This window comes from Ruditapes philippinarum, unplaced genomic scaffold (assembly GCF_026571515.1).
Source record: "Ruditapes philippinarum isolate M1 unplaced genomic scaffold, ASM2657151v2 ctg11481_1_1_1_1, whole genome shotgun sequence".
NCBI classification, from domain to species: domain Eukaryota; kingdom Metazoa; phylum Mollusca; class Bivalvia; order Venerida; family Veneridae; genus Ruditapes; species Ruditapes philippinarum.
The window spans coordinates 11,499-22,736 of NW_026858587.1; the positions used below are offsets into that span (position 1 = coordinate 11,499).

Below are 11,238 nucleotides of genomic sequence, written 5' to 3' on the forward strand. Positions count from 1 at the left end.
GGCCCTCTTGTTTTATTTCCGTTGTTGAGCTGACGATAGCTGTCAAAAATGCTTCAATGTAAAATAAATGAATTATTTTCGGTACGTCATATTGTAAGGTAAATGTATTTCCCCCACATTTTTTTCAAATCCTGCACATTTTTCAGTTGAGTGGGGGACAATCCTCCATAATTTTGAAATTCTAGATGCAACATTGTTTTTATGTGATTTCAATTTAACTTATACATGTCATGCATGTTATCTAAGAGTGCTACATCCCATGGCCCTGTTCGGACTTACCATGTTACAAGCAGATTGTAATTCATTATAAATTTACGTAAATATTTTGAATTCAGTTTTGATATAAAAGAAGATGCCAATATAACTAAAAAATGTGACTAATGTCAATTGGGCCAAAACTGGAACTTAAGCTGGATTTCGGGACTCAAAGCTGTATTATTTTATCAACTGGATTCAACGCATGTTTTGGCATATGTGGTGTAAAGAACCTATATTTCCCTGCAAAATGACACGTTTTTATGATCATGATCAATATTAATTTTTTTACAAAAAAAAAAGAAAATTAAGTCCCGCTTAATACTCTTAATAGAATGTAATATTATGTCTCTTAAAAATGCTATTATAATCAATTTTTTATGTATTACTTGTAGATAAAAAATTTTGCTTTCAAGTTTTATGTGTACAACCAATTGAAATGTAAAACATTTCTTAAAAGGTTTTGATTGTAGGTCATTTAGTTTAGTGCATAGTCTTGCTGTTGATATTTTTTTTCATATAAATTTGTATTTGTTATAGATATGGATAAAAGAAAAAAGAAAAATAGCGCAAGTAAAAGAAAGAAAAGACTTCAATTAGACGAAGACGAAGAAGAAAATTATTCACGAAGTTATACTAGTAGTAGGCCGTCACAAGCCTCTTCCTCGCTAAGACACGATTCAAGCAGTTCACAAGTAACAGCGAGCTCAGGTATTGGACATGGGACATCTACCTCATTACCCAGATCTTCCACTAGTGTTAGTTCTACATCTTTGTCGACAGCAATTAGTAGAAATACAACCATCTTTCATGGACATTTACGTTTGGGATCTTCAACTGTATCAAATGAAAGCAACAATTCCAATCAGAATTCAGAAGGAGGTGCAACTAATTCTACACCTCCTAGACCAAAGTCTTCATCACCAGAGCCAAACTGTGCAATATGTTTGGGTCCTTTGGAAAATAAATCCTTTACAGATAGCTGTTTTCATCAGTTTTGCTTTGTGTGTTTAGTTGAGTGGTCAAAAGTTAAAGCTGAATGCCCGCTATGCAAGCAATCATTTAAAAGTATTGTACACAATGTGAGATCTTATGATGATTATGATCAGTATCATATTCCGAGACCCGAGGATAGAAACCTACTCCAAGAACTAGCTAGACCAGGAACTATGCGATTTAGCTACAGGTAAACTTCATATAATTTATATTAACATACAGTAAATAAATTATAGGTATTTTAACCTTTTAGCAACATGAAAGTGTCAAGGCAAGTTGATGGTTTGTCTAGATTAATAGGTTTTGAGACAAACAGTTTGATAAAACAGACATATAAAAAAGGATTGAACAACAGACTTGTTGATTATAAGACAGTCTCAACCATTTTCATAATGACGTTGGATGAGGCCTATATTTAGAATCTACAATCTATACATATATAAGAAAATATTTTCACTGTAATAGATTACTGATTGTTTAGTCATCTTTCTTGTTTGTATTCAATAATTTGATGCATGAGTCTTGTATTTGGTCTAAGAAAGGAATAAATTTTTCATTCTGTAGAATATGTAATTTATAATAGTGTAATTATGGATTAAGAAGGTGAGATTCTTATCATGTGAAGAAAATAGTGCTGAATAGGAAGTAATTTGTCAAAAAGCGAAGCAAAATGTAAACTAAGTTATATTTTAACTTCCATACAAAATACTTAATCAGTATAACTGTGCATATTACCAAAATTGAATAGAAGCAAAATGGTTAAGCTATTTGGCAAGTGAGTTTTTTTTAGGAATTGTAAAAAGATAACAAAATACAAATGTAATGAAAAAGCTCATTAAGGTCTTTTGATTTCATTGCATATTTGAGAAAATTTTCGTTATTGCAATGTCACTGAAATTTATATACTGTAGGAGTTTCTAATTAATTACTGATTAAACAAAAGCGTGACCATAATATTCTAAGCTATACACATTTGCTTCTTTGAAAGGGAAAGGGATGGGGGACATAATCAATGTTACTATCTTTGAATAACAAAAAATGAAAAAAGTTGACATAAAATGTATTCGTTATTATTGAAAAAGGTTATAATATTGTTGAACCCTTTTATATTCTTTGTTATACAGGACAACTGTGACAGATCATCGTTATACCACATTGGCAGATCGCATCAACAGAGAAATTGAAAGCCGTCTGCTCCAGCGTCCATCAAGATCTTTACCAATTCCTAATTATAGACGCCTACGTCAACCAGCTAACTCTGATTTTAGACGTAGTGTTTATTTACAGCGTCTTAAGCTGAATTCACCACCAACAAACACAAGACGACGTGTTAGAGAAACATCCCCATCATTTTTCCGTGAAAATCCGGCACAAACTCATCGCCTTGTACCATGGGTTAACAGAGAATTGAACGCCCTTCTTCAAGGGCATGGTGAGCAAGTGGCATTTGTACTTGACCTTATTATGGGACTTGTAAAAAGATTTCCAATTGATAGTGAAGAGTTTTACCAGCATGTTTTTCCTTATGTTGGCCGCCACACTCGAAAGTTTATGCAAGAATTTTTGATGTTTGCAAAATCACCTTATCACATGGCAGCATATGATCGACACAGTTCTTATGCACAGTGTGACGAGCCTCATCATGATTCAGAATCTGACTCAGACCATAGAGCAGGTACATATGTATATACTTTTATTTATTTTTAGATGACCTCATTTGGGAGTAAACTTCTGGGGTTTTCTGTATAGCCTGTTATTCTTTTTGATTCAATACCTTGAGAAAAACTTGGTTAATTTGTCATTTGGTAAAAAGGCTTCATAATCAAAGTGATACTTTGTGTAAAATCATTGTCAGATCAATAACTTGAAAAAGAATAGCATGTGCTTCATGTGACTTTGAAGATCCGATTTGACACCTATTGATTTGAGGTCAAAGGTCAAGGGTACAGTGGCACATGATAATGTAAAATCCTTGCCCATGCAATCTATAACTTTAGAAGGAATAAGCCATGGTTTATGCGACTTGGTAGGAACATAACACAATGTATGACCCCTTTGGACTTTTGAGGTCATTGGGTCAAATGTCAAAGTGTGTGAAAGTGACTTTGTAAAAACCTTGTCTAATTATTAACTTTGGAAGGAATAAGCCAAAGTTTGTTACATAGCTAAAAGGACACTAGGGAGAACAAAAGACTAGCCACACGAGTACAAAATTTTTATTTCTTATAAATATGCAACCTAATCAAATATCATAAATGTCAGTAGGTTTAATTTCTACATTCCTAGATGTTTCTTTTAGATATTTAAATTATTGACAAGTCCCTTCCTGTTTATACATACAGACACATATTTAACATTTTAAATGTGAGACATAGAAATTTATAATTGGGTTTATTTTTAGGAATCAGGAATGATGGCAATGATAGTGATGTTATAGTGGTCTCCCCTGGAAACTCTCCATTATCTGACAGTAGAAATAGTCAACCTCCTCCTCCAAGGAGGGAAGACTCTAGCATAGATAGCTGGGAAAGCAGGGTTCTGACAGCAGGTGATCCATACTTTCCAGGGTTTGCTCCGATTACGAGGACATATCGTACAGAGGATATTCCGTCTATGCATCCGTATGCAGGACTCAGGTGAATAGTCGTTATTGTATAAAGCTGAAAAAATTACTTACATATACAACTAGGATGCACCAAATGTATCCTGTTAAAAGGACTCCACTGAGGTCTTTTAACATGACGGGAATTAATTTTTTTCCGAGATTTGTAGGTCTGCAGATTTTGTGTAGATTTTCAGCTCCTTCGCTCAACCCGTTTTTTGTGTCGCCTTGATATAGGGGTTACTTTTGTCAGCGGTGTCGACGTCGTTGTCGGCGTCCCCTAAAGCTTGTCTGGAGCATAAGTCAGTCATTATAACTTCTTATTTTTTGAGTTATTGCCCTTTGTTAATTTTCATACTTTATTTTTGTCCGGGCCATTTCACCTAAAGTATAAAAGCTATGCATTTGAAACTTCATAGGATGATAGATCTTATTAAGAAAAAGTGCAGTGCACAAGAACTGGTACTCTGCATTTCTTATTTTTTGAGTTATTGCCCTTTGTTAATTTTCATACTTTATTTTTGTCAGGGCCATTTCTCCTAAAGTATAAAAGCTATGGACATGAAACTTCATAGGATGATAGATCTCATTAAGAAGAAGTGCAGTGCGTAAGAACTGGTACTCTGCATTTTTTATTTTTTGAGTTATTGCCCTTTGTTAATTTACATACTTTATTTTTGTCCAGGCCATTTCTCCTAAAGTATAAAAGCTTTAGACTTGAAACTTAATAGGATGATAGATCTTATTGATAAGAAGTGCAGTGCACAGAAACTGCTGCTCTGCATTTCTTATTTTTTGAGTTATTGCCCTTTGTTAATTTTCAAATTTCATTTTTGTTGTGGCCATTTCTCCTTAACTATATTGTTAACAAGGCGACACATCCGACTCGCGGAGTTCTAGTTCCAGAATACTAATAATTATTGTGCAAAATGACACAAAAATGAAAAGCATTGCAATGCTTTCCACTCAGAACCTGACGAAAAATTGATATTCAGTTTAATTTGAGTATATTTCTTTATTATTTTTTGCAGAGTTTTCCAATTTAAGTGCTTTTGCTTTTTGGCAGTAATAATTAGTTTACAGTTCATATTTGTCCTGTTTGAACTGTGTTGTGTTTAAGCTGCAGCTGTATTTGATATATGTAAGATGTATCAAAAATGCCATTACAATTGTCTTTGGGGGCGTCCGTGGCCGAGTGGTTAAGAATGTTGACTTCAAACCACTTGCCCCTCACCGCTGTGGGTTCGAATCCCGATAGGGACTTTGGAATCTTTTATGTTAGGAAGCTATCCAGCTAGCATACGGGCAGTCGGTGGTTCTACTCAGGTGCCTGTTGGTGCCTGAAAAAATGCAAGAAGGGGCCCCTGAGGTCTTCCTCCACCAGTAAAGCTGGAACGTCGCCAATTGTGTCGGTGTGACGTAAAACCTACATCAAACAAACAAGCGATTGTCTTCCATGAAGACTGAAATAAATATAAGTATTGGTGTAGGAATCTTTTTCAGCCCAGAAATATCAAATAATAAAACAGGACATTTGGCGGCAAAGAAATGTGAAAGTTGATTTTTGACAAAAATGTGCAAATTTGAATTTCTGAAGATCAAGTAAACCTGTCTATTCAGGTTATATTTACAGGATTTTGCCAGATATACCTTTGTCATTTCTACTTTATGATATTAACAGTCAAACAATTTGGGACAAAAAAAAACACCAGTCATTTGAGCTAGTACAGTCATGACTCATTACAACGACACTGTTGGTTCCCATAAGATATGTCAGTATATCGACTTTGTCAGTATATTGAATTTCATCATTCATCATGTAATGATATGCTTATTCACTGGTATCTGAACATTATTTATTTAGATCTATAATTAAGATCTGTAATGAAATAAATTTTTGTGTTTATGTGTTCACTAATATTATACACATAAAACAACAACTTTATTAAAATAATAACAACTAAAATAGTTAAAGGTTGATATGCCATATGAAAATGATAAAACTTTTAATAATAAAAAGCACAATGATATGACTTTCTTTATATGAAATGATTTAGTTCTTTTGTTCAAAAGTTAAATAGTCCGTTGATGTTAAGCTTGAGGTTCTGCATTTATTTTAATAAAAAAGTCACAAGTTGGCAAATTCAGCTGACAACAACACGTTGGTATTGTAATAAGGTGTAACAATCAACTGACTAAGCTACAATACCTCTTATAACACCTTGCGGCTTTTGTTCACGGCTCTGCGATACGCTCGCTTGACTGACCAAGTGTCAGTTTAACGGGAAATGATTGTATAGAAAATAACACGTTTGGTTTCCAATTTTATTATGTCGGAGTCGGAATACGAATTTTCCGTTATAAAGGATTATAATAACGTTGAAAAAAAATTGGTTCCCACTAATTCACTGTCGTTATTTGAATTTGTCAGTATAATGGATTCCGATGTATTGAGTCCTGACTGTATTTGGCAATATCTATAAGTCTGATATAGATTTTACAAGCACAAAACTTTGAAAGTGGAAAGTAAAATTAAGAAGAATGACTTATACAGTTATTTTGAAATCCTGTTCCCTGAATTGAGGATAAATTATATGTTCCATTTGAAATTTAGTAATTTCATTATGGAGAAAGAATGTTTCATTTGAAATTTAGTAATTTCATTTTGGAGAAAGAAACTAAGGTGATTTATTGCTTATTTTTAGCTCGACTATTCGATAAGAATAAGAAGAGCTATTGTAGTCACCCGAGCGTCGGCGTAACCACTTATGTTAAAGTTTTTGTAATAGTTCAAATATTTTCAAAGTCCATTGACATATGGCTTTGAAACTTTGCACACTTGTTCACCATCATTACCCCCAACCTGTAAACAGGAGGAGGTAACTGTATCAAGCATTTTGACAGAATTATGCCCCTTTTTCGACTTAGAATTTACGTTAAAGTTTTTGTAATAGTTCAAATATTTTCAAAGTCCATTGACATATGGCTTTGAAACTTTGCACACTTGTTCACCATCATGACCCCAACCTGTAAACAGGAGGTGGTAACTGTATCAAGCATTTTTTTTTAACTATCGAGCACTAAGAATAGTCAAGCGTTGCTGTCCTACCGACAGCTCTTGTTCATAAGCCAGTCAGGCTAGTTATTTGGAAAATTTTACATGCCTAACCCAAATTGTTTGTATCAGTGCTTAATTTGCATTCTTTTATGATGTTTATATTCATAGAAGACTCTATTTAACTATATTCATGTATAAATTAAAGTATTACTTATTTACAATATTTTTTCAGGACTGACTATGCACCAACATCAGCCTCAGGATGGGATTCCCCTACACCAGGACCCAGTCAACTTAGGCTGACCATACGAGATTTAGATATTCCTACACTGAGCACTGGGATATCCTCTCAGTTATCAAACACCACTTCTATAGGAGGCTCTATATGGACACCATCTTCAAGAAGCTACAGTGCACCAAGCTCACAGCCTTTACCGTCAACTAGTAGTATTTTCGGCAATCTATTTGATTCTATCAATTTAATGCCTCAACATCCCCCACCTTCCTCTCAAATAGAAAATGCTACTTCATTTGGAGGTACATTGTCAAATCAGGGCCCTGTATCAGTTTCAATGAATTCTGATTCAAATAACAGTGATGTTGAAATTATTGAAGTTGAAAAACCATGGAATGAGCGAAGCCCAATTAGATTGTCCTCAGGTGGTGAAACTGACTATGATGTCATGATAACTGGAACTACACATATAAATGATCCAGTTAAAATAGAAAAGAAGAAAAAGAAACATAAGAAAAGGCAGGAAGATATGTCCACTTCACAAAATAGAGAAAGACATAAAAGAGGAAGAGAAACTTCAGGAGAAAGTCATTCAAAGAAGAAACGCCACAGATCTAGGTCAAAGTCATCATTAACCAACATTTGTTCAAGGTCAAGGACAAGGTCAGTCTCACCAGTAAGATTGACTCTTATCAGATCACCAGATTATCAGCATAAAAAATTTTCCTATAAAACTCACAGTGATAAATCAGAAGAAATTGATCCCTACAGACCTTTTGGTAACAGAATATCTGAAGGGTCAAGTTCATTGTTCACTTCAGATTCAGACACTGAATCACACCTTTCTATAACATCTCATAGACATAAATCAAAATCAAAACACTCAAGTATTGAAATTTTTGAATATAGAAAGAAAAGTTCAAAGTCAAAAAAGAGCAAAAAGCATAAAAAGAACAAAGGATCTGACGATCTGGTAATAAGTGATGATGACCATAATGTTATATCCCATCACCATAAACATAAAAAGCATAAGTCAGCAGGAAACGAAAAAAGACGGAAAATCCATTCTGATGGACATATTTCTTCTGGGTCCCATAAAAAAAGTAAACATAAATCCAAAAAGAAGAAACACATGAAAGACAAAAAGAACAGGGATGATAAATCTAATGTTGATAAAAGATCATCTAGAAAAATAAACAAGTCCTTACTTTACACAAGTGATTCTGAACCTGACAGTATTAGCGATATTGATGTTGAAAATGACTCTGAGAAAGAAGTTAGTGATCCTATTCAGAATTCAGCTGCATTTCATCCTCCTACTGTAGAATTTGTTGAAGTAGATGCTGCACAAGCAGCTGTAATAGACAAAGAATTGGACAACATCAACAAAACTCTTGCTGATAATGATTATATAAACTCATTATTAAAAGACAACATTGTTGATGCTAGGGACAAACATGAGGAAGATCCAAACTCTGATCCTAATAGAATGGTCAATCCAGATGACATTTTTAATCAGAGATCTTTTAAAAAACACCCATATGGGCATAAGAAGTCAAACAAATCTCAGAATTCATCTGCACCACAAGCAAGCGAAAGTTATTTATGTTCTGAACCATTGTTTAATTCAGAAAATATATGTGGAGTTTCAAAACCTGAGGACAGCATTCAGTCACATGACATCACATCATGCTCAGATATGGATTCTGATCGTCAATTGCCTTCATTCCTAACTTTTTCAAATTTTAACTCAAACTTTTTAAATCCCATGAAGAATTACAGAACACATTTCAATAGCCCTGAAAGTAGACAGAGATGTCCAAATGAAACTCCTTCATATGAGTCTCCTACAAGTACTGGACTTTTCAGTTGCAAAGATGTAACAAATAAAGAAAATGAAACTGTTGACGTTGATGGTATGTCTGATGATTCAGATGTTGATATTACTGGTATCACTGTCCCTTCAGAACCAGCAGATGTTATATCATACAAAACAAGTGATGAAAGTATAAAGATAGGTACTCCAAAAGATTATATTGATGTAGTTGGGGATTCTAATGAAGAGCAGAGTGATGAAGACGTTAAAAATAATGAGAAATGTTCAAATATACAAGAAAGAAATAGTCCTGAAAAAGATTATAGTAACAATGAAAGTGATATTGACGTAGAGAATGATGATTCTGACATTGAATGTTCTCTGGTAGAAGGACATAAAACATTTGAAATAGACGAAGATTCAGAAAGTGACAATAATGGAGAAAATACAAATAACATTAAAAATGTTTCTGATATTGATATAACAGGCTGTTCTGATGATGAAATAGTGATAGATGCAGATGAAGAAAATAATAAGACCAATGATGTTGCAATTTTGAGCATTGATACAAGTTCAGAAACAGATCTTGATTACAATTGTGAGGATACTAACAGTGCCTTGTCTTCAACCGATTGTAAATCTGAAAGTGACACTGATAGGTATGAAGAATCAGAAGAAAATTCTGTATCAAATACAGATCATGTAACAATCTTAGATAATGACACAGAGCTTTCGAATGCAAAACCTGCTAGCAATAGTTCAGATAGACTGTCCTCAGATAATGAAGCCAGTCCCTTTTATGCAGAAATTGCTGGAACTTCTCAAAATAAAGTTGATTCTAATACAAACACAAATCAAGACCAACATACAATAAATGATGAAACCACAGAAGTTTTAGAAGCTACTGAATCAGAACATATCATGACAGGAACTTCAAATCCAGGTGGCAGTATTCCAGGTGTGTCTGACAGTGGTGGATTTAGGTGGACGTCTGACCCTGTCTATGAAGCTCGACCCCTGTCTGTGTCTAATATAGTTGATGCTACAAGAGAGTTTGCTAGTAGAGACAGGTCTACCCCAGAGCAAGACTATATCATTAATTTACCAAGGGAGATCACTCCATCATGGGAGTATGATTCACCTAATTCTATGTCATCAGATTCCTCTCCTGAGTTGCAGGTGTCACCAGATTTAAGGGGTAGATCATTTGATGAAGATTTTGTGCCAGAAGATTAATATTTAATTATCAAAGATATTATTTATCCAAACAGTTTATTTGTAAATTTTCAGAGTAAAGGCTATGGTTATTTGGGTATTATGTATTCTTATAAAAAATACAATAGAACAATGTTTACTCAAGTATATCAAATTGAAAAATTATCCTGTGACTCAATTTATCACAATCAATAATTGAGCATTTTCTGAACATTTTGAAACACTTGCAATATAATACCTAGCTTCTTATATAAATGTTATAGTTCTCTCAGAAAAATAAAGGAATTCATCTATTGAGTCTAAAGAGGGGTAGCTTTTTAGTTTAACTGTTTATGAAGAGTGATATATTTAGTTTCTTCTCTGAATTATTAGTAATTTTGAACCTTGTAAACCATGTACTGGTTTTGTTTTAGATTCTTGAAATGTTATTTTTACCATTCAAGTAAGCTAGGTAACCTGTATTTAAGTATTTTATATACCTTTAGAACTGCACAGAGTCAGATTTCTTCTAGAAAAGGCTATGTAGTGTTTGTATGATGGGAAAGAAAATGTGTTTATAGACCGACTATATATATGAAATACATGTATTTACTTTAACTGTATATTTATGTTAATTATAAACCTTCATGTAGTGAGTTTCTTTACAAAACTATAAAAAAAAGTTGTCATTTATTTTGTATGTTTTATTTTTTTCTGTCCATCTGCATAGGAAAATGATCCCTTTTACATGCTTGTTTTTGTATATGTTTAAATTAAGATATGTTTTGTATTTTACAATTGATTATTATTAGTTAGTTTGACTGTAACAATGTTTATTTTATGCCAGTTATAACTTGCTGTTTCAGTGCTATTGTATGGTTATACCAGTAAGAATCTTACACCGGCTGCGGGTTAAGACCAGATTATCTGGCTTGAAGGTAACTGTTCAGCAGAAACTTGTTAGATCCTTATTACCTTAAACATTTGCTTGAGAGTCTGATATTCAAGTCTATTATGTCAACCAGTGTTTGATTTTTTTTTCTTGCATATTCCGTATTGCATATGTTAAATATGGTTTCAAA

General features: G+C 33.5%; 1 protein-coding gene across 1 annotated transcript; it reads left to right on the forward strand.

The window, feature by feature from the left end:
* Window positions 1-769: 769 nt before the first annotated feature.
* Window positions 770-10,819, forward strand: LOC132753666 (E3 ubiquitin-protein ligase Topors-like). Its single transcript, XM_060744159.1, has 4 exons — window positions 770-1,441; window positions 2,376-2,926; window positions 3,653-3,887; window positions 7,144-10,819. Exons 1-4 carry the CDS (start codon window positions 798-800, stop codon window positions 10,196-10,198), a joined length of 4,485 nt encoding a protein of 1,494 aa, XP_060600142.1. The 5' UTR covers window positions 770-797; the 3' UTR covers window positions 10,199-10,819.
* The last annotated feature ends 419 nt before the right edge of the window (window positions 10,820-11,238 follow it).

Coding starts and splice junctions, on each gene's coding strand:
- LOC132753666 (XM_060744159.1), top strand. CDS start 798: ATGGATAAAAGAAAAAAGAAAAATAGCGCAAGTAAAAGAAAGAAAAGA. Junction 2,927..3,652: donor TGACTCAGACCATAGAGCAG/GTACATATGTAT, acceptor GTTTATTTTTAG/GAATCAGGAATGATGGCAAT. Junction 3,888..7,143: donor CATCCGTATGCAGGACTCAG/GTGAATAGTCGT, acceptor ATATTTTTTCAG/GACTGACTATGCACCAACAT.